This window comes from Bison bison, unplaced genomic scaffold, assembly GCF_000754665.1.
Source record: "Bison bison bison isolate TAMUID 2011002044 unplaced genomic scaffold, Bison_UMD1.0 scf7180017864274, whole genome shotgun sequence".
Taxonomy (NCBI): Eukaryota; Metazoa; Chordata; class Mammalia; order Artiodactyla; family Bovidae; genus Bison; species Bison bison.
In genome coordinates this window covers 4,056,458-4,078,518 of record NW_011494846.1, presented here as the reverse complement: position 1 = coordinate 4,078,518, position 22,061 = coordinate 4,056,458, and the positions used below count along the sequence as shown (strand labels likewise).

Below are 22,061 nucleotides of genomic sequence, written 5' to 3'. Positions count from 1 at the left end.
CAAATTGTCTTAGAGCTGATATGATTTCAGACTGTGCAGTTTTATTTTAAAGTTTGGTAATTTATCATTTCCCCCTGTCTAAAGTATTCAGCTTATTGCCACAGCCATTTAATTGAAAAAGTACATTTGTAGCTATTGAATTGAGATTAAAGGTGGGAGTTTCTTAATCTACTCTGTAGGTATTATTAGTATTGGCTAATATGGTTGGATAGCATGACTCACGGACTCAATGGACTTGAGTTTGAGCAAACTCCGGGAGGTAGTGAAGAGCAGGGGAGCCTGGCGTGCTGCAGTCCATGGGGTTGCAGAGTTGGACACGACTTGCCACTGAACAACAACAGTTAGTATTGGCAGTTACTACCAAAGAAAAGTATCCAGGCATATACAAAAGAAGATTTAATTTGAGGATTTTTTAAAATCTTAAGGATGTTCTTTAGTCCTTATCAAAACTTCTGTGAACTTGTAGACCACCTTCTTGCTGTCAGCTATCCTAGGCTGTCACCTCTGTGTTTAGCAGCAGCTGCTGAGTCATCATGAATAGCATGGAGCTTCATGACATGGCATGTTTTATACTGATGTATTTTGATTAAACGTCCACTGGTTTCTGGGCAAAAACAAAGTTTTTTGGTTGTGCAGCTGAGGACTGAAAGAATGAGAGATCTGGCTCAGTTAGTGGGTCTTTGCCATTGCTTGTCAGGATAACTGGCTTGTGTAGTCACGCAGTACCTGTGACTTTCGCATGTGTTCCACTGACTTGCAATTTCCTGTTTTGACTTCTGGTTTAGCTCTGCTGAGGTATATCTAAAGTTTACATTTTTTCCTTTTAACTTCTGATCTTTAAAATGGCATCTTGCTTGAAGTTGTGGAGAGAAAAATTCATTGTCAGTTAACTCACTGAAGGGTGGTAACTTAAGCGAATGTGAAAAACAGCACTGAATGATTAAGTTGATCATTTTCACCTGCTTTCTTCCCTAGCCCTTAACTCTTAGCCCAGATGCATTTAGGAAATGGTATCATTCTTCTAGTGGGAGTGAACAGGTCCCTAAAGAGTGTGTGGTTAGGTCTTGTTGCCTGTTCAGTCTCCTTTCCTATTTCCTTTTTATGCAGATTGTCAGGTCCAGAAAGTGAGCTCTGGAGAGGTCAAGCTGCTTTTCTTAATAGCCGCCACAAAAAGCTTGAGCCCATGGGCAAATCAGAACCTTGCCTCTTGAAGAATCTACTGCCACCTCCTGGTGAGAGGGGAACTACTTATTTTTGCCCTTGTTTGGGGGATGTGCTTCAGAGGTTTTGTCTTCTGGCTTGGAGCTAAGGGAATCCACTCATTTTATCTTCCTAGAGGCAGTTTGTCCTTCAAGTCAGTTTCTGCATTTAGCTATTTTTTTGGAGGGAGGTGAAAGCTCCTTTATGTATTCAGTAGCTTAGATCAGGAGTCTATAAAGTTCTTCTGTAAAGGGCCAGATAGTAAATATTTTAGGTTTTGTTCCTGCGTGTTCTTTGTTTTATAACTCTAAAAAATGTGAAAATTGTTCTTAGCTTGAGGCCTGTATGAACACAGGCTGAGGACTGAGTCTGGGCCACAGACTATGGTTTGCCTGGCACTGGTTTATAAGATTGTGTGGTTTTTGCTGTTTCGGTAGCTTCTGTGTGATATTTTGTCCTGCTTGGTATTGGATGGCTGAAGAGCATTCTCAGTTTTGAGAAGGAGGGATATTGAAAGATTGAATACATAACTCATCCCAGAAATCCCTGAGTTGTTTTTTACTTTTATCTTTATTTGCTGTATCCTAGATGTTTAATTAATACTGTCAGCAAAAACAAATGGACATAGTTGTTAGAAAAAAGTGCTGTAATCCACTCAGAGCATCTGGGTTTGAATCCTTGTTCTGCCAGGACTTGGAAAGTTCTCTCTGCTTAATTTACTCATCTGTAAAGTGGAAATCTGTTGTGAGGGGTTGAGTTAGATAATGTAAGTAAAGCTCTTAGAACTGGGCCTGCATATATAGTAAGGACTCATTGGAAACTGTTGTGGTTAAATAGAACCTTTTGATTTAAATGTTTAGTCTCTGATTAGTAGAGGTATCTTTCTTTTATATACCCAAATTCAATCTTTTATAGGCTTGTATTGGATTTTACGACTTGTTTTCTGAGTGATGAGGTCAAACCTTTAAACAGCCGTAAACTGTTTAAAAATATATTGTTTTTAACATTTTCCTCTTAGATGCCAGTCATTTAAGTGTATAGGAAAATAAATCCACATACTGTTTAATGCATAGTAGAAAATTTTGTTTGCGACGAGAAACCCTTGTGAAATAGTTTTATCAATTTACTCACCAATTTTTCTTATGACAAAAAAAGTCCAGATGTCTCTCTTTCCTGGAAAGCCCTTTGAGGCAATTACCTATCAGTTTGAAATAAAATGGTCTGATGTCACTAATTAAAACCATTTCATTAGGCACAGAATATTACTGGAAAGATGTAATGTTAATGACCTTGTATTTTCAAAAACGTTTTACTTGTAGCTACTTAGCTTATGGTCATGGTTGTAATATATTTTTGAACGATTCTTCTGTGTTGGGAAGCCCAGTTGAAAAGTCTTGCCACCAGATACAATTTACGGTATTCACTGTTTGAAACAGGGTGGTAGAATGCTGCTTCTGTCTAAATATATTTCAGTTTCCCTGCCCATTTGCTTGTGGCTTAATACACTTTTACATCCAGTTTCCAAACAGATTGTGAAAGGAAAGCGAGAGTATCTTTTTGGGGTAACTTATGGTGGGTTAAATTGCCTTAGGCTTTTATTGGGTCTCGTGTTGCTAGTTTGGAAGGTCTTGTAGGGAATCCTTTTCTTGCCCTTGTTAGATCACTGAGATCACTGTTAATTATCTATTAATTCTACTTCTGTAATATGAATCTCTAAAAATAAGAAACTAAGCCAGGTCATGTTTCTCCTACCTGAATTAGTGTTAAAGAGCCTTAAAGGAGGTTGAAAATTGTGGCCAGTTATAGTTTAAAATTTTTTTTTGGTTAGAATAACTTGTATGCTCATGTTTTCTGACTTAATCTCTTGACACCTGATGCAAAGAGCTGACTCATTGGAAAAGACCCTGATGCTGGGAAAGATTGAGAGGAGGAGGAGAAGGGGATGACAGAGGATGAGATGGTTGGATGGCATGATCGACTCGATGGACATGGGTTTGGGTGGACTCTGGGAGTTGGTGATGGACAGGGAGGCCTGGTGTGCTGCGGTTCATGGGGTCGGAAAGAGTCGGACACGACTGAGCAACTGAACCGAACTTGACGTTGAAAAGAAAAATGAAACGTATAAAGAATGGATGGAAATCATTTACGTGGCCGGAAAGATTTAGACTTGTTGGATAGGGAAAGCTTAACTGTAGGTTGTAAAATGTGACAACAGCTTGGGTTAAATTCAGATTATTGGAATCAGATTCAATATTACTGCATTAGAATTTGAGTACTTTCTAATAGATACATTTTTGAAGTAAGTAATGTAAGAATGGATGTATTAAAAACTGGAAATAACGGAAAGACTTAGAGTAGCATCTAGGTTTTTACTATTTAGTGTTAAAGATATTTTATAATTAGATATTCAAGTCTCACATGAAGTCTTTGGTTCTTAGCCCTTGTTCTTCACTTGGGGTGGATGGAGCAAGGGGAAAACTGATTAGGGAGTCTGTTTGAAATGAGACTTCCAAAAAGAGTGGAAAGGGAAGACTAGGGACATGGGAGCTGAGGGAGTACGGAGAGAGTTCACAGACCCCTGGAAGAAAACTAAGGGTCATGGACAAACTTCAACAAAATCTAGCCCAAAGAGCAGATAAAAATCAAAACAACAGTGTTTTCTGGGAGAATAGGGCCCCAGAACCTTCAAACTGAAGATTATGTTTAATATTTATAGTGAGAGACCCAGTAAAGTTTATGTGAGAAGAGATTTTATAATCTGAATTCTACTGTTTAATAGAGGATAATGTGAAGAAAAGAGTTGATAGAACTGAGATCAAAAAAACTAGTAGGAACAGAGGAGATGTAAGAAGAAGGAAGTCTATGAGTGCTGATATGGAGAGTGTCCCTGCTTATTCTGAGACTGCAAATTGATGAGAAGATACATAGGCAAAGAATTTCTCTTTCAGTACAAATGAGTTCTGCGTTTGGATTGTAGAAGAGCCTTGGGCCCTACCTCAGCCTTCTTTCATTAGCCCTTGAACTCAGGTTCAGTGTAATTCGAAAAGCTAATGTAGTCACAGTACCTTACAAATTGAATGTACTTAATATAAGGGTATAGTATTGAATTGAATTTAACTTCTGGCCCCCAAATTGAGTACTTGTTCTAAATCTCAGTGGCATCTTGATAAGGTTTTTGTTGTGGTTTGTTTTTGCCAAATGAAGAATCCTTAGTTCTTGGGGGAGAAACCCAATCGTTGTAACCCGTCTTGGTTTAAAGTTTTGCTCCTGTAATCCTTGAATTCAGCTTCATTACTTAGGATCATCTAGTGTAGACTTTGCTTTGGGGCTACAAGAAGTATTTTTAAGATTTTAATACTCTGTTTTGTTGCTTTTTCTAAGCCATTCATTAATTTTTTTCTTTGACTTTTCTTTTCATTTAGTTGGCTTTGTGTTATTTATCATTCCAGAGGATGGTTTGATTTTCCCATGCTCTTGGATAGTTTCACAAATTGTTTTTTGGAGGAAGGGCTATTAGCATGGCAACGAAAATATTTAAACTGAAACTGTTACACCAAGCAAATGTATTATTTATTTTTTGAATTCTAGGATTACTGATTTTTTTTTTTTTTTTGAAACTTGCCACAGCATATCACATGTGGGAATAAGAAGTTGGTTGAGTATTGCATCCGTAGATAAACTAAAATCATGCAGCAGCTAATCTGCACTGTACAGACCTGTTGCTGCCTTCACAGAACTGATCCTCTAGCGGAGATGAGAGATTTGTCATTACCATCCCACTTGACAGCTCACCTCCACTTGGGAAGTACAGGGCACTGTCGGTGCATGTGAGTGAGTGATGGTCCTAGATTTGGAGGATCAGAGAAGCTTTTCTTTAGGAAAACTACATCACGTTATAATGAAGCCTCTGAAAGTGGAGAGAAAGCTACTCTGGTAAAGTTGGGCTTGAGTATTCACTGCTTATCAGACCTTTACTCCATGTACTTCTGTTTCCCCCTCAAGGTTAGGTTGTTTGTATTTAATATACAAGACAGGGAATTCCCTGGCTGTCCAGTGATCAGGATTCTGAGCTTTCACTGAAGAGGTTATGGATTTGGTCCCTGGTCAGGGAACTAAGAACCCAGGCTGCATGGCCAAAAAAAAAAAAGAGAGAATGTATCACAAAACGTTCTTTCTCCTGGGTACATACAGGAAGCTGATTTACCCCATTCCTGGAAAGACCTGAAACGTCTTATCTAAATAACTCTTGAAAATGTTATTGAAATAATAACCTTTATCTCAATACGAAGGCCCTTATTTGGTAATACAATCAAAGAAACCTTTGGTAAGAAAATGATTTTTCCCTTTTTCTAGCTCTTCTTTTTTTTCCTGACTCCTATTAGTGACTGAAATTCATAAAAATTGCCAGCCAAGGAAGTGCTTCTCCAAATCTGAACGGTAGATAGGGTTTCTTACTCTTTGCCTTGTTCTCTGCGTGATCAGGAGATTTCTTTTCCCTAGCAGTTCTTCAGGGCTTCCTTGGTGGCTCAGACAGTGAAGAATCCCCCAGCAATGCAGGAGCTGTTCTTTAAACTTCTAGTATCTGGTAGTCGATTATTTACTATAAATAAATGTGTTAAGTCTTTCAGTTCAGTTCAGTCGCTCAGTTGTGTCCGACTCTGCGACCCCATGGACTGCAGCATGCCAGACCTCCCTGTCCATCACCAGCTCCCGGAGCTTGTTCAGACTCATGTCCGTTGAGTCGGTGATGCCATCCGACCATTTCATCTTCTGTCATCCCCTTCTGCCTTCAATCTTTCCCAGCATCAGGGTCTTTAACAGTGTGTCAGTTCTTCTCATCAGTTGGCCAAAGTGTTGAAGCTTCAGCATCAGTCCTTCCAGTGAATATTCAGGACTGATCTCCTTTAGGATGGACTGGTTTGCTCTCTTTGCAGTCCAAGGGACTCTCAAGAGTCTTCTCCAACACCATAGTTCAAAAGCATCAGTTCTTCAGCGTTCAGCCTTCTTTATTGTCCAGCTCTCACATCTGTACGTGACTACTGGAAAAATTATAGTTTTGACTAGATGGACCTTTGTTGGCAAAGTACTGTCTCTGCTTTTTAATATGATGTCTAGATTGATCATAGCTTTTCTTTCAAGGAGCAGGCGTCTTTTGCTTTTATGGCTGCAGTCACCACCTGCAGTGATTTTGGAGCCCCAAAAAGTAAAGTCTCTCACTGTTTCCATTTTTCCCGCATCTGTTTGCCATGAAGTTATGGGACCAGATGCTGTGATCTTAGTTTTTTGAATGTTGAGTTTTAAGCCAGCTTTTTCACTCTCCTCTTTCAATTTCATCAAGAAGCTCTTCAGTTCCTCTTTGCTTTCTGCTATAAGGGTGGTGTCACCTGCATATCTGAGGTTATTGATACTTCTGCCAGCAATCTTGATTCCAGCTTGTGCTTCATCCAGCCTGGCATTTCTCATGATGAACTCTGCATATAAGTTAAATAAGTAGGGTGACAGTATACAGCTTTGACATAGTCCTTTTCCGATTTGGAACTAGTCTGTTGTTCCATCTCTGGTTCTAACTGTTTGTTGGTTCTTGACCTGCTTACAGATTTCTCAGGAGGCAACTAAGGTGGTCTGGTATTCCCACCTCTTTAAGAATTTTCTGCAGTTTGTCATGATCCACACAGTCAAAGGCTTTGGCGTAGTCAATAAAGCAGAAGTTGTCTTTAATTGGGAATAAAATAGATTGAGAAGTATGCTTTTTTATGTTTTACTTCTCTCCTATGTTTAATTTTTCAGAATTCATACTATAAAGTAGATAGTTTTGAAAATTGATACAAGTGGCATGGCATTTGAGATAATGTCAGAAATAGTTAATTTTGTTGTTAAGCTTATTTTCACGGTTATGTTTATCATGGCCTTAGCTAGGAAACCTGCAATTGAATTTTTAGATGATTTTAGTACAGTGTTCTTCAAACTTTAATTTGCATAAGAATCACCTCAAGAGCCTGTTAAAACAGATTTCCATTTCTAACATGATCTTAGGTGACACCAAGGCTGCTGGTCTGAAGACTTACAGTCTGAGGACCACTGTTTTAGGTTTTGGAACAAAAGGTTTGCACATGGATTCTCTCTCTCTCTCACATGTGCATGCACACACACACCAAATGATCAAAGGGGAATTTTGAAGGATTTAAGTAGTTATTTCAAGTCTATTAGATTAAACATTTATTAAAAAAGTTACTGGAAGCTTGGACAGCATGTGCCAAGGACACTTCTACATTTGAGTCTTTGCACTTTTTGCTTCCTCAGTCTATAATACTTCTCTACTAGAAATGTGCAAGGCGCCTTCCTTACGTTTTATCAGGTCTTTGCCTGTATAAAACAGCTGCCCCGTTTTGCTTTCCTGCTTTGTTGTTGTCCATAGCACCAAATCACCATATTGTGTGTGTTACACGTTACACTTTTTGTCTCCCTAACTTAGAATCTAAGTTCCAAGAGGGCAGGAACTTGTTCCCTGCTTTATCCCGTGTTCTTGCCTGACATGTAGTGTATGATCAATAAGTATTGATTAAATTAATTGAATGAAGTAGAACAATGTTTGCTTTTACCTCTGTGAGTTAGATAAGATTTTAAAATATTCATCAGGATAAGCCTCTTTCCTGGTCCATTTATGTACTGTCTTACAGAGATAAAAGTTGGATGTAACTTTTGGGTAATAAGTGCTTCCTGGGGAATTCCCTGGTGGCCTACTGGTTAAGACTTGGTGCTTTCACTGCTGGTGCTCCAGGTTTGATCCCTGGTCTGGGAACTAAGGGCTTCCCTTGTAGTTCAGTAAAACCTCTGCCTGCAATGTGGGAGACCTGGGTTCGATCCCTGGGTTGGGAAAATTCCCCTGGAGAAGGAGAAGGCTACCCGTTCCAGTATTCTGGCCTGGAGAATTCCACAGACTGTATGGTCCATGGGGTCACAAATAGTTGGATAGGACTGAGCGACTTTGACTTTCACTGGGAACTGAGATACCAACACACGGCCAAAAAAATGTGTTTTCCCCGAATGTAGCACATCTATTGTTGCTAAAGAAGATGAATCCAATGACCAGGCTGACTTTAATTTTCATATTAATTAGAAAACAAATTTAACAAAAGTACACTGCTCTATCAGTTAAGGACCCAGCAAGAAACAGTTAATTCCAGCTGAAATTTCTTTTAAGAGTCTGCTCAGAGATAAATGCTGGTGGTTAAAGGAATACATAGAGGCTAGCAGGATGCTCAGAGACTAGCAGTAGTGGGAAGCTGCCGCCACCACTAGGACTAGACAAATAAAGGGAAGAAACTGTGTAACTGGAGTGGAGCAAAGGCTGGCTGGCTGGAGCTGTAGTTTTAAAGATAGAGTGTTTGAGCAGAGAGAGCCCAGGAAGAGAGACTTCACTTTCCTTCCTCCTCTGATAGCTAATGACCTCCAGAGTCTCTCATGAGCCACTTTGTTGAGACAGTCATCGAAGATGGTGTCAGGGAAGTGCAAGTGAGGACTGGTACAGAATCAAATCTGTGATTTGGTAGATTTTATTGTGTAGAAAGAGCTGTTTATTAAGAGAAATACACTTCCTGGTGGCTTTCCTAGTGGCTCAGAGAGTAAAGAATCTGCCTTCAATGCTGGAGACCTGGGTTCGATCCCTGGGTTGGGAAGATCCCCTGGAGAAGGAAATGGCAACCTACTCCAGTATTCTTCGCTGGAGAATTCCATGGACAGAGGAGCCTGGCGGGCTACAGTCCATGGGGTCGCAAAGAGTTGGACGTGACTGAGCGACTAACACACACACACAGATAGAAAACCGTTAAGTAACAGTACAGGTAAAAATCATGGCTAAAGTTGGGAAATGCTCAGGAAATAGTTGTGTAAGCCACATTGTATTCAGCACTGTCTCCTCTAAGCTTTGTTTTTCTGATTGGTTACATAGTATTTTGATATATTTTAATTAGTGTCTGACTAGTGCTCCACATATACATGTTCCAGGTAACTGAATATTAAGATTTAAGTATACATAATTTTATTCACCTCTTGTAGAGATAATTGTATTGTGATTTCCTGAAATGTATTTAATTTCCTAATCTCTAACTAGATTGGTGGTTCTCAAAAATATAGCATACACCAGAATCACTTGTGAGGGTCTGTTAAAACAGGTGAGTCCTACCTCCTGGATTTAGTCGGGCTGGAATGCGGCCTGAGAAGATGCTGATATAAACGGTGAAGGGACCACATCTTGGTAACCATGAGAATTAGGGTTTACTGAGCTTACTGTAACTTTTCTTGATTTTCTTGATGACTTAGGATCATTTACCCTGTAGAGGGGTATTGAAGCATGGGGAATATTTCCTTCCGATAGTGTTTCCAGGTCAGTTTTGGCATCCTTATTTCGTTATTTCTGTCAAGCACATCGTGCTTTCTTTCATCGTGCTGCTAGTATTTCCTCTCTCTCTCACTGTAATCTTACACTAAGCTGCTCTGCGCTGTGGTTAAATAAATTGGTTCATTTTAGTTTAAGAAAGAGGGTCTGCAAACAAAATTCATGAGTTTCAGTTACATCTATTTTGACTGTTAAATTTTTACTGGTTTATTCTCAACAATACCTACGCATGTGTGCGTGTTAAGTCGCTTCATTTGTGTCCTACTCTTTGTGACTCTATGGACTGTATAGCCCTCTGTGAGATTCTCCAGGCAAAAATACTGGAGTGGATTGCCATGCCCCCCTCCAGGGGATCTTCCCAACCCAGGGATCGAACCTGCCTCTCTTAACATCTCTTGTATTGGCAGGCGGGTTCCCTAATGCTGCCACATAAGTGACCTTTGGTTAAAGATGGTGTTAATTTAATTTGTGATGTACTTGCCTCCTTAGGTGAATAGAGATCACAGGAATCTCTTACTACTTTTAGTAGCTAAATACCTTAGAGGAAGTCTACGCAAGACTTACTTTACATACTATACAAACTTTTCCTGCAGTGCCTCGTATCAGGTATGCCTTTTGGGTGCTTGCCTGGTGGTCCAGTGGCTAAAGCCTCCGTGTTGCCAGTGCAGGGGCTCAGCTCAGTCCCTGGGTGGTAACTAGACCCTGCAGCCACAGCTAAGGCCCAGTGCCGCCAAACAGTCAGCAGACACGTATGTTTTAAAGTATGCCTTTCTGAAAATTTACATCTTGAAAGCACTTTCAAGTATTTTGGAATATGGGGGAGTAAATAAATACTTAAATATAAATAGCAAGGTAATAAACGTGTGTTTTTATAAATACTGAATCTTGGAGTAGGTATAGAATCTTTGCCAGAAAACCCAGTACTTTGTAACACTAGCATAGAGAAGGGGAGCAGTGAATTTGTGTTTTTCAATAGTATTCCATGGCTGTTGGTTTCATGTGTTGCTAGAGAGTTTACAGATCTGTTCAAAATGTCTCTTTGGAGCAAAAATAATTGCTTATTTCCTAGTCGTTACCTACACCTTTTCGGATAATCAGAAGATACTGTCCAAGTGCCTATATCAGAGGTATCTTCCATCTTTTCTATTGACAGGATTTTTCAAGTCCTCTTTGTCTTGGGTTTGCTTTCAGGCTTTATGTATACTACCTTAACTTTATTGTTTTTTTGTGCCTGCTGATTCATTTTTCCCCTTCTGTGACTTTCTGATCCTATTCTGTGAAAAAAACTGTTGCCTGAAACTGGCTACCTCACCCCAGGTTGTTTCTGCCAGCCTTTTTTCTCATTACTAATGACATTATCAGTGTATGTTTCTGTTAATACTTAGTAAATTGTGAAGTGCTTTCACATTATTTCATTTGATCTTCTTTATAATTCCTATCAAGTAATAGTAGGAAAGGGTGTTATTCTTATTTTACCCAGAGTAAATCAGAGTACAGCCTACTGACCCCAAAGTGCATGCTAGATATTCTGCAACAGTTGTGTTTGTACCTTGGGCACATTACTTCATTATTCCTCTTCATTCATCAAGTGGCACTGTTAAAAGCAGTTTTATAAAATTGTTGTGAGGATTAAATTGAATAATGTGTATAAACTGCTGAGAACAGCGTCTGCCGCATAGCAAAGCTATAGTGAACATTAATAATGCTGATAGTTGTTGTACCATAGCTTTTTCTCCCTTTAAAAGTTACTGTAATAAAATTCTTGGTTTTTAGGCAACATTTAATATAACAAAATTTTACCATCAATGAAAGTCTTAGATTTTTTTATGTTGCATTTGTTGTCTTACTGCCTTTTTATTCACCTAAATTTTTGTTGTTAAAGAGTGTACAGTGAAATATTTGCTTGAGGGAGCTGTTGAAGGTATTTATATTGCTTTAATATGCTGGGATCAAGATGGCTACCTTTTGTCTGGGATTATAGCATTTTAGTGCATATCTTACTACTAAATCTAAAATGTATATTGTTTAGTTGAAAGCCTGTTGGGGTTTTTTAACGATTAGAGTCATGTGGCCATTTGGGGCAGTTACTGGCTCGTGGATACATGCGTGTAGAAGAAAGAAAAAAGTAGGAATTTCGTAAAGTCTATAGAATTTGTAAAATGCATTATGTCAGTGTTAACTCAAGTAACTAAATTTAGGAAACTTTGTTGGAAATAGTTATATTTTGCTCGGTATGGCTTTCTGTACATAGGTACTTATTTTAAAAGATAAATTTCTAAACTGCCTTCCATGTTTTCCTCTTCAACAGGGCATTCTTAGCAGGGTTACAGAATCTGTTAAGAATATTGTGCCTGGATGGCTACAGAGATATTTCAGCAAGAACGAAGATGTATGTAGCTGCTCAACAGACACAAGAGAGGTGCCACAGTGGCCAGAAAATAGGGAAGATGACCATATATACTCTGATGAGGAGAGCGCGAACATTCATGACGGGAGAATCACTCCTGAGCCAACAGGCAGTAATACAGAAGGTAAATAGAATGTGGATATTTTGTTTTGAATGATAGGTTTTCATGCCTTAATCTAAAATATTTTTATATTGCCTAGCTGTGGTAAATCTAATTGTGTAGTATAGAAACCATGTTGGAGAAGGGTGATGATCACCTTCAAATTGGTATCTTTTTAATTTAGCAGCTTTTTGTTTATTAAGGGAGGTTGAAATACTGTATCAGTTGAGCGCCAGCTCTGCTGTTAGACACTGGGTTTGAATTTTCACACCACCAATTGTTAGTCGTGTGATTTTGGTCAAGATAATCTGCTCTCCTCTGTACGCTCATAAGTGGTTTTGAAGAGAGTGAATGTGAATAGGTCCTGAGACTAAGGGAGCAGTGTGGTAAGGCCCCCCAGCACGTGGATTTGGGTGTGGTGAAGCTGCAGTTGGCTCCCTCCCTCTGCAGCCTGCCCAGCTGGGCTGTTTAATCTTAGACTGTTTTAAATGTGTTTTGGATTTACTTAAGGCATTTTTGTGGGGTTTGCAAATATTTAATAGCTTCAGGTAATGCATGAATGTGACATATTTGGGAATACGACTCTGTCATTCACGTATTTTTTATAGCCCTACTGAGACGTACTTCACATAAATGGGTTCACCCATTTAAAGTATATAGTTCAGTGATTTTCCTGTTGTTGTTGTTCAGTGATTTTTAGTACATACGGAGTGTTTCACAGTGGATTTTAGAACATTTTAATTACCATCCTTCCCCACCCCATTCCCCTGAAATCCTATACCCATTAGTAGTCACTACCCATCCCTGCCCCTCCAGCACCAGGCAACCACCAATCTTTATCTATAGATTTGTCTAGACTGATGTTTGATATAGATGGAATCATAAAATATGTGATCTATTATAACTGGCTTCTTGCACTTAACATGATGGTTTCAGGGTTCATCCATGTCATAGCATGTATCAGAACTTCCTTTTTATTGCCAGATAATATTTCATGGCTTGGATAAACTACATTTTATTTATCCATTGACCAGTTGATGAACATTTGTGTGGTTTCTACTTTTGCAGTATTGAGAACACTCCTTTTTTGAGTATTCCTGTGCAAGTTGTTTTGTGGATGTGTTTTCTCCTGGGTAGGTACCTGGGAGTAGAATTGCTGGGTCATCTGGTAATTTAACATTTTGAGGAAAAAACTTTTTCTAAAATGACTACACCATCTTACCTTCCCACTGGTGTGTGTGAAGAATGCAGTTTCTTTACCCTGGTAGTGTGTGAAGGATGCAATATCTTTTTTACTTCTTTTTTTTAAATATAGCTCTTCTGGTAGATGTGAAGTGGTATCTCATCGTGATTTTGATTTGCATCTCCCTGATCACTAATAATGAGCATCTTTTCATGTGCTTCAGTTCAGTTCAGTCTCTCAGTCGTGTCCGACTCTTTGCAACCCCATGGATCGCAGCACGCCAGGCCTCCCTGTCCATCACCAACTCCCAGAGTTCACTCAGACTCACGTCCATCGAGTCAGTGATGCTATCCAGCCATCTCATCCTCTGTCATCCCCTTCTCCTCCTGCCCCAGTCCCTCCCAGCATCAGAGTCTTTTCCAATGAGTCAACTCTTCTCATGAGGTGGCCAAAGTATTGGAGTTTCAGCTTTAGCATCATTCCTTCCAAAGAAATCCCAGGGCTGATCTCCTTCAGAATGGACTGGTTGGATCTCCTTGCAGTCCAAGGGACTCTCAAGAGTCTTCTCCAACACCACAGTTCAAAAGCATCAATTCTTCGGCGCTCAGCCTTCTTCACAGTCCAACTCTCACATCCATACATGACCACAGGAAAAACCATAGCCTTGACTAGACGGACTTTTGTTGGCAAAGTAATGTCTCTGCTTTTGAATATGCTATCTAGGTTGGTCATAACTTCTTTCCAAGGAGTAAGCGTCTTTTAATTTCATGGCTGCAGTCACCATCTGCAGTGATTTTGGAGCCCCCCTAAATAAAATCTGACACTGTTTCCCCGTCTATTTGTCATGAAGTGATGCTACCGGATGCCATGATCTTCGTTTTCTGAATGTTGAGCTGTACGCCAACTTTTTCACTCTCCACTTTCACTTTCATCAAGAGGCTTTTTAGTTCCTCTTCACTTTCTGCCATAAGGGGGTGTCATCTGCATATCTGAGGTTATTGATGTTTCTCCCAGCAATCTTGATTCCAGCTTGTGCTTCTTCCAGTCCAGCGTTTCTCATGATGTACTCTGCATATAAGTTAAATAAGTTTCGTGTGCTTCAGATCAGATCAGATCAGTTGCTCAGTCGTGTCCGACTCTTTGCGACCCCATGAATTGCAGCACGCCAGGCCTCCCTGTCCATCACCAACTCCCGGAGTTCACCCAGACTCACGTCCATTGAGTTGGTGATCCCATCCAGCCATCTCATCCTCTGTCGTCCCCTTCTCCTCTTGCCCCCAATCCCTCCCAGCATCAGAATCCTTTCCAGTGAGTCAACTCTTCTCATGAGGTGGCCAAAGTACTGGAGTTTCAGCTTTAGCATCATTCCTTCCAAAGAAATCCCAGGGCTGATCTCTTTTAGAATGGACTGGTTGATCTCCTTGCAGTCCAAGGGACTCTCAAGAGTCTTCTCCAACACCACAGTTCAAAAGCATCAATTCTTCGGCGCTGAGCTTTCTTCACAGTCCAACTCTCATATCCATACATGACTACTAGAAAAACCATAGCCTTGACTAGACGGACCTTTGTTGGCAAAGTAATGTCTCTGCTTTTGAATATGCTATCTAGGTTGGTCATAACTTTCCTTCCAAGGACTAAGCGTCTTTTAATTTCATGGCTGCAGTCACCATCTGCAGTGATTTTGGAGCCCCCCTAAATAAAATCTGACACTGTTTCCCCGTCTATTTGTCATGAAGTGATGCTACCGGATGCCATGATCTTCGTTTTCTGAATGTTGAGCTTTAAGCCAACTTTTTCACTGTCCTCTTTCACTTTCATCAAGAGGCTTTTGAGTTCCTCCTCACACTCTGCCATAAGGGTGGTGTCATCTGCATATCTGAGGTTATTGATATTTCTCCCGGCAATCTTGATTCCAGCTTGTGTTTCTTCGAGTCCAGCGTTTCTCATGATGTACTCTGCATAGAAGTTAAATAAACAGGGTGACAATATACAGCCTTGACGTACTCCTTTTCCTATTTGGAACCAGTCTGTTGTTCCATGTCCAGTTCTAACTGTTGCTTCCTGACCTGCATACAGATTTCTCAAGAGGCAGATCAGGTGGTCTGGTATGCTCATCTCTTGCAGAATTTTCCACAGTTTATTGTGATCCACACATTGAAAGGCTTTGGCATAGTCAATAAAGCAGAAATAGATGTTTTTCTGGAACTCTTTTGCTTTTTCCATGATCCAGTGGATGTTGGCAATTTGATCTCTGGTTCCTCTGCCTCTTCTAAAACCAGCTTGAACATCAGGAAGTTCACGGTTCACATATTGCTGAAGCCTGGCTTGGAGAATTTTGAGCATTACTTTACTAGCGTGTGAGATGAGTGTGATATATCTTTGGAGGAATGGGCTATTCAAATCCCCCTTTTCCATTTTTTACCCGGTTATTTTTCTTTTTATAATTGAATTGAAAGGGGTTTTGACATATTTTGGATATAAGTCTCTTATCTATATATGATTTGCAAACATTTTTCTCCTATTTTAGCTTCTTGATGGTGTCCTTTGAAGCACAAAAGTTTTAAATTTTGAGGTCCACTTTATCTCTCAAGTATATATTTCTTTTCAGTATATATATTGTTTTCTTTCACTGCATGTTTTGATTTCCAGTTACAGCAATTTTTTTGATAACTTAAGTCTTGTCTTGCCTCAATAATTGATGTGAATATGTACCTATTAATTTTGGTATACTTAGTAACTTATTTTCCTGCCTGATTTGCTTTTAGTGAGAACTAGTGAGCGTGAAATGGGCTGAAAGAGGGATTCTTATTTTGGAGAAGTGGCAAATCTAACTTTTCTTAGTGATACTCAATTTGGTTTAGTCTTTTTTATTAGAGTAACTTAGGGAGTTTTAGGAGAAGGCAATGGCACCCCACTCCAGTACTCTTGCCTGGAAAATCCCATGGATGGAGGAGCTTGGAAGGCTGCAGTCCATGGGGTCGCTGAGGTCGGACACGACTGAGCAACTTCACTTTCATGCATTGGGGAAGGAAATGGCAACCCACTCCAGTGTTCTTGCCTGGAGAATTCCAGGGACTGGGGAGCCTGGTGGGCTGCCGTCTATGGGGTCGCACAGAGTTGGACACGACTGAAGCGACTTAGCAGCAGCAGCAGAGAGTTTTAATATCTGTACTTTTCAAGATCTCTTTCTAATATATTACTAGCAACCATCTGGTGGTTTTACTTGGTAGGTCTCTAGGGTGACTGCTTCTGTGTCATTCTCTTCTGACATCGAATGGGACCCCAACTTCTCTCTTGACTAGAGACTTGTAGTGTGCACCACCATATATCTACCGTGACTGAAGCTTTTTCCATCCTAATGCTTGTGGGGATTAACTAACTTGAAGAATTCAGTTTAGGTGTGAGATAAATGGAGTGTCTCATTGTACAGCTGTGAGGTTTCTTTCTGTTTGTGTGTTTGTACTTTTGTTGAAATGATGGCAGTGGTCTGCCAAGGTTCATTCCCACTTGGATTTTATTCATTATATTATTAAGTTTACACAGTAGCTTTCTATTATATGTATACATAGTACACACACCTTTGTGAATAATTTGTAAATTTAAATTATTATGGAAATTTTCAAAGTACAAAAGGAAGGAGGGGGATAATACGGTAAACCCCTCGGACCTGTTAGCCAGTTTCAGGGACAGCCAGCGTACGGCTGACTTTGTTTTCCTCGTTCCCACATCTGTTCACCCGCCTTCTCATTCGAACTCCTCTGATTTAGAAGCAAATTGTGAGCAGCTTTTGATACTAACTTCAGAAACTTGGTGACATTTTTCCCTGTGTCTTGTCTTAGAGCTGACTCCTGCTCCTGTCTTAAAATCTGTAAGTTCTAGGCAGATCTCTTTTGACAGGCTGCCTCCGTCTTTCTCAAAGTATTCAGTACTTACAGCCACATGTGTGACTACAGTATCAATTGATAACTCTCCTGTGTGATGAATATAGATCTTATTAGATAACGATAAATAACGATAAATCACTTTGTTTACTCTGTGAAACATTATTCTTAAATTTGACAGTGCGTTCTCAAAACAACTTAGACATACTTGCTCTTAAAGTAGTGTAAATCAGATGTAACAATCCTGCATGTTGCTTACCGATTACCAGTGTAACTCATATATTAATAGTAACTGGACCAGGAGAATATTGTACATCCTTCAAATAGCACACCCTTCAAATGAACGGTTACAGAATCTGCAGCCTCTTTGATACCTGCTGTCTGCAGCTTTCTGCGTTTATGCACCTCCTTGTGTTGCGTGTTTTAATGATGGTGAGCCATGAGGTGTCTAGATTTCTTTTACTCGGTTAATGGCATTAATCAGTGAGGAGAACCTCAAATAATGTAGAGGATAGATTTTTATCGATTCAGTTAGAGTTCAGGCCTCTGAGGGGGACACCCACAATGGTGCATGTACCATGCTGGTCAGCCATGGACTGAAGTTTAGATTTACTGGCTGATTAACGCTGTGATACCATAGGTGTGCTCTCGGAAACTGAGCCTTTATGGCTGATGGGAATCTGTAGATGACATGACCTCATTTAGTCTTACTGTCCCCAAATGTGTCCTTTATTGGGCCTGGTTTAGAGGGTAAGGAAGCTATATAAACCTGAAAAACTGGCATTGCTGTTAGCAGCATACCTTCCAGTAGAAGTGTATCATACTAGCTTGCTTTTTCTCTATGGCTTCTGTATATGCTAGATTGAGTAGATGTCTGCCAATAGCTTGAAAACATCCCATGGGATAAACTGCTGTGGGGGTGAGAGAATGGGTCAGTAAAAAGCACTTTTAGGATCTACTACAAAATTAGAATACTTCATGCTATAAGAAACATTTCAGCCTATGTGTATACGAATCCTGACTGTGGAGATAATTGAAATATGATAGTCTTTAGATACCAATAGGTATAAGTGCCAATACCAGTAAATTTTGAAGCTCCTGCCAGTTTCTCCCTTAACTTGAGCAAACTTGGTAAGAAATTATTACATTAAACACTAATTTCCCATTCCCTTCCCCTCAGCCCCTGGCAAACACCATTGTACTTTTGCTATGACTTTGACTGCATACTTCAAATGAGTAGAATCGTAAATATTTCTCCTTCAGTGACTGACTCACTTCACTTAGCAGAATGTCTTCAGAGTTCATTCGCATCGTTCTATGTATCGGAATTTATTTCCTTTTTTCGACAATAATATTCATTGTATGTATTTACCACATTATTCATTCATCTGTTGATGGACACTTAGGTTTCTTCCAACTTTGGCTGTTGTGAATAATGCTGTTACGAACATGGTTATACAGATCTCTTTGAGACTCTCAGTTCTTTTGGATATATATCCAGAAGTGGAGTTGTTGGGTCGTGTGGTAATTCTGTTTTTAATTCTTTGTGATAGTAGCTGTCCTTAGGAGTGTGAAGTGGTATCTCACTGGTTTCAATATGCATATTTCTGTTTAGAAATGTTGAGAATCTTTCCATATGCTTGTTGACTGTGTATCATTTTTGGACAAGAGTCTGTTCAAATCCTTTGCCCAATTTTTAATCAGATAGTTTGATTTATTATTGTAGGAGTCCTTTATATGTTCTGGATATTGACACCGTATCATATATATGATTTGCAAACATTTTCTATTTTTATTTCTATTTCTTTTATTCCTTAAGTTGCCTTTTCCCTCTTGATTATCATGTCTTAGTGCTCAAAAGTTTTTTAGTTTGATACAGTCCCACATGTCTTTTTTCTTTTATTGCCTGTCATATCTGAGAAATCATTGCCAAGATCAGCATCTTAAAGCTTTTCTGTTTTTTTCTGTAAACTTTATATTTTGGAGTCTTATGTTTAGATCTTTAATCATTTAGTGCTTATTTCTGTGTATGGTGTAGGAAAGGGTCCAGTTTCCTTCTTTTGCCTGTGGATATCCAGTTTTCCCCAAATTATTTATTGAAGAAACGATTCTTTCCATTGACTGGTGTTGGTGCTCTGTCAGGGATCATTTGACCGTGTGTGTAAGGGTTTATTTCTTGGCGCTCTGTTATGTCCTTTTGGTCTACATGTCTGTCTTTAGGCCAGCACCATGCCTTTGATTGCTGTTTTGTAATGATTTTTTGAAATCAGGAAGTGTGACATCTCCATTCTTGTTGTTCTTTTTCAGGATTATTTTGGTCATTAGGGGTCGATTGAGATTCAATAGGAAGTTTAGGACGAATTTTTCTATTTCATCAAAAAAGGATCATTGGGTTTTGTTTGTTTGTTTGTTTTTTAAAGAAATTGCATTGACTCTGCAGATCACTTTGGGTAGTATTGACATTTTAACAATTTTAGGTCTTTCAGTCTAAGAACATGGGATGTTTTTCCATTTATTTACATCTTAAATTTCTTTCAGTCATGTTTTGTAGTTTTCATCTTGCAAGTTCTTTCACTTCCTTAGTCAATTCCTAAGTGTTTTATTCTTTTTGATGCTACTGTTAATGGAATAATTTTCTTGTTTTTCATTGTTAATGTATAGAACAAAACTGATTTTTGCATGTTGATTTTGTATTTTGCTACTTTGCCAAATTTGTTGACAAGTATATTTTGATCACTAAAGTGTATTTTGGCAGTAGGCTAGGCAAGTTAATTTCACTTAGTTGAAAACCTTGTTTGGCTAAAGAATATCTTAAATTGGGCTTATCACAGGAGGCTTCAGTGTTTTGAATGGAAGTTATGTTTATTATATAGTATATTTTCTTGAAACAAACACTTTTATTTTGATAGTACATTGCTTTTTCTAAACTGAGTGTTAATAATGTTATTGCTGTTCTCTTTAGAACCCTCAACAACTAGTACTGCTTCAAATTATCCAGATGTATTAACAAGGCCTTCTCTTCATCGGAGCCATTTGAATTTCTCCATGTTGGACTCTCCTGCGTTACACTGTCAGCCCTCCACATCTTCGGCATTCCCCATCGGCAGTTCTGGATTTTCCCTCGTAAAGGAAATTAAAGATTCTACCTCTCAGCATGATGATGATAACATCTCAACCACCAGTGGTTTTTCTTCAAGAGCTTCTGATAAAGGTATTCTTGGCATTTGGTAGTAAATAATTTTGGTAGTAGAAAATAAATTTCATGGGATAATTTTTTTCTAACTTGGCTGTCATTTTCATTTTCTATTTATAAAAGCATAGGCCTTGTTATAGTGTTATTACTGTGCATTGCATATTTTTATTTCAGATATAGCTGTTTCAAAGAACACTTCGGTGCCACCTCTGTGGTCCCCAGAGGCTGAACGTTCTCATTCATTCTCACAGCACACTGCCACCAGCTCAAAAAAACCAGCATTCAACTTGTCTGCCTTTGGAGCACTTTCTCCTGTGAGTCGTAATTTGATTTGATTTAACCACATTAGTTTTGAGGGCTTGTCTTATAATTTATCGTTATGTTTCTGTGCAGTCACTTGGGAACTCTTCAATTTTTAAAACAAGTCAACTTGGAGATTCTCCTTTTTACCCTGGAAAAACAACGTATGGCGGGGCAGCAGCCGCTGTAAGACAGTCTAAACTACGGAACACACCGTATCAGGTTGGTTTGAATAGAAGGGGGCTTATACCTTTCTTTTTTTTAAAAATAAGTTAACTGTTGTCACTCAAAAAAAGTTTGGGTCCATTTATTCTTTGGTGAAATGATAAAACTGGATTGAGTTCTTTTCATTTAGGAACTATATTAATATTATTTTGCACCAAAGTGAACATTTTATCCATTATTTGTGTGTGTGTGTTTTAGAAAGTATGGTAGTTAATTCCTTTTTTAAAAAGTTGAGGTGTATGTAACATATAGTAGAATTTACCCTTATCACAGTATTTGTATTTTAACTAAACACATACAGTTGAATAACTACTTCTGCACTGAAAATACTGAATAAACGTTTCCATCATACCAGAACATTCTTGGGAAACTCTGTAGTCAGCCCTTCTTTGTACTTCCACCTCTTGGCAACCAGTATCTGTTTTCTTTTCCTGTAGTTTTCTTTTTTTTTCCCCCAGGATGTCATAAATTTAATCATACACTGTGTATTTTTTTGAATGTGGCTTATTCTATTTAGCATAATACACTTAGGCATTATGCAGATCAGTCTATATTTGCATATATCAGTAGTTAATTCCTTTTTATTGCAGTTATACAGTTTGCTTATCTACTCACTAGTAAAAGGATGCTTAGATTATTTCTAATTTTTGTCTATTGTGAATAAAACTGCTATGGACATTAATTTTTATTTCTCTTGGGTATACTCCTAGAAGTTGGATTGCTGAGTCACATGGTATATACATTAATTTTATAATAAACCACTGGAGTGTTTTCCAAAGTGGGTGCTACCCCTTTGCGTTCTCACCATACCGTCAGCACTTGTCATCAATTTTTTATAGGCATGTAGTGACAATTCCAACTTACTGTGGTTTTGCATTTCCCTAATGACCATGATGGTGCTTATTACCATCAGTATACCTGGGGTGAAGTACGTGTACAAATGTTGCCCATTAATAAAAATCTAAATTTTTTATTGAGTTACAATATGAAATATTAGTTTTAGGTATGCAATATAGTGGCTTGATATTTTTATACATTATGAAATAACCACAAGACCAGTTACTATCCATTGCCATACAAAGTTGTTAAAATATTGTTGAATATATTCCCTATGTATACATTACATCCTTGTGACTTATTTTATATATGGAAGGGTACACCTGTTAATCCCCTTTGG

General features: G+C 38.8%; 1 protein-coding gene across 1 annotated transcript in view; it reads left to right on the top strand.

Annotated features, from left to right (window-relative positions):
• Positions 1–22,061, top strand: part of NUP153 (nucleoporin 153kDa) — a 72,250-nt gene that overhangs the window by 2,589 nt on the left and 47,600 nt on the right. Inside the window, exons 3-6 of the mRNA XM_010848832.1 lie at positions 11,847–12,126; positions 20,129–20,377; positions 20,534–20,673; positions 20,753–20,881. Coding sequence (XP_010847134.1) covers positions 11,847–12,126; positions 20,129–20,377; positions 20,534–20,673; positions 20,753–20,881 — 798 coding nt within the window. The remainder of the gene's footprint in view (positions 1–11,846; positions 12,127–20,128; positions 20,378–20,533; positions 20,674–20,752; positions 20,882–22,061) is intronic.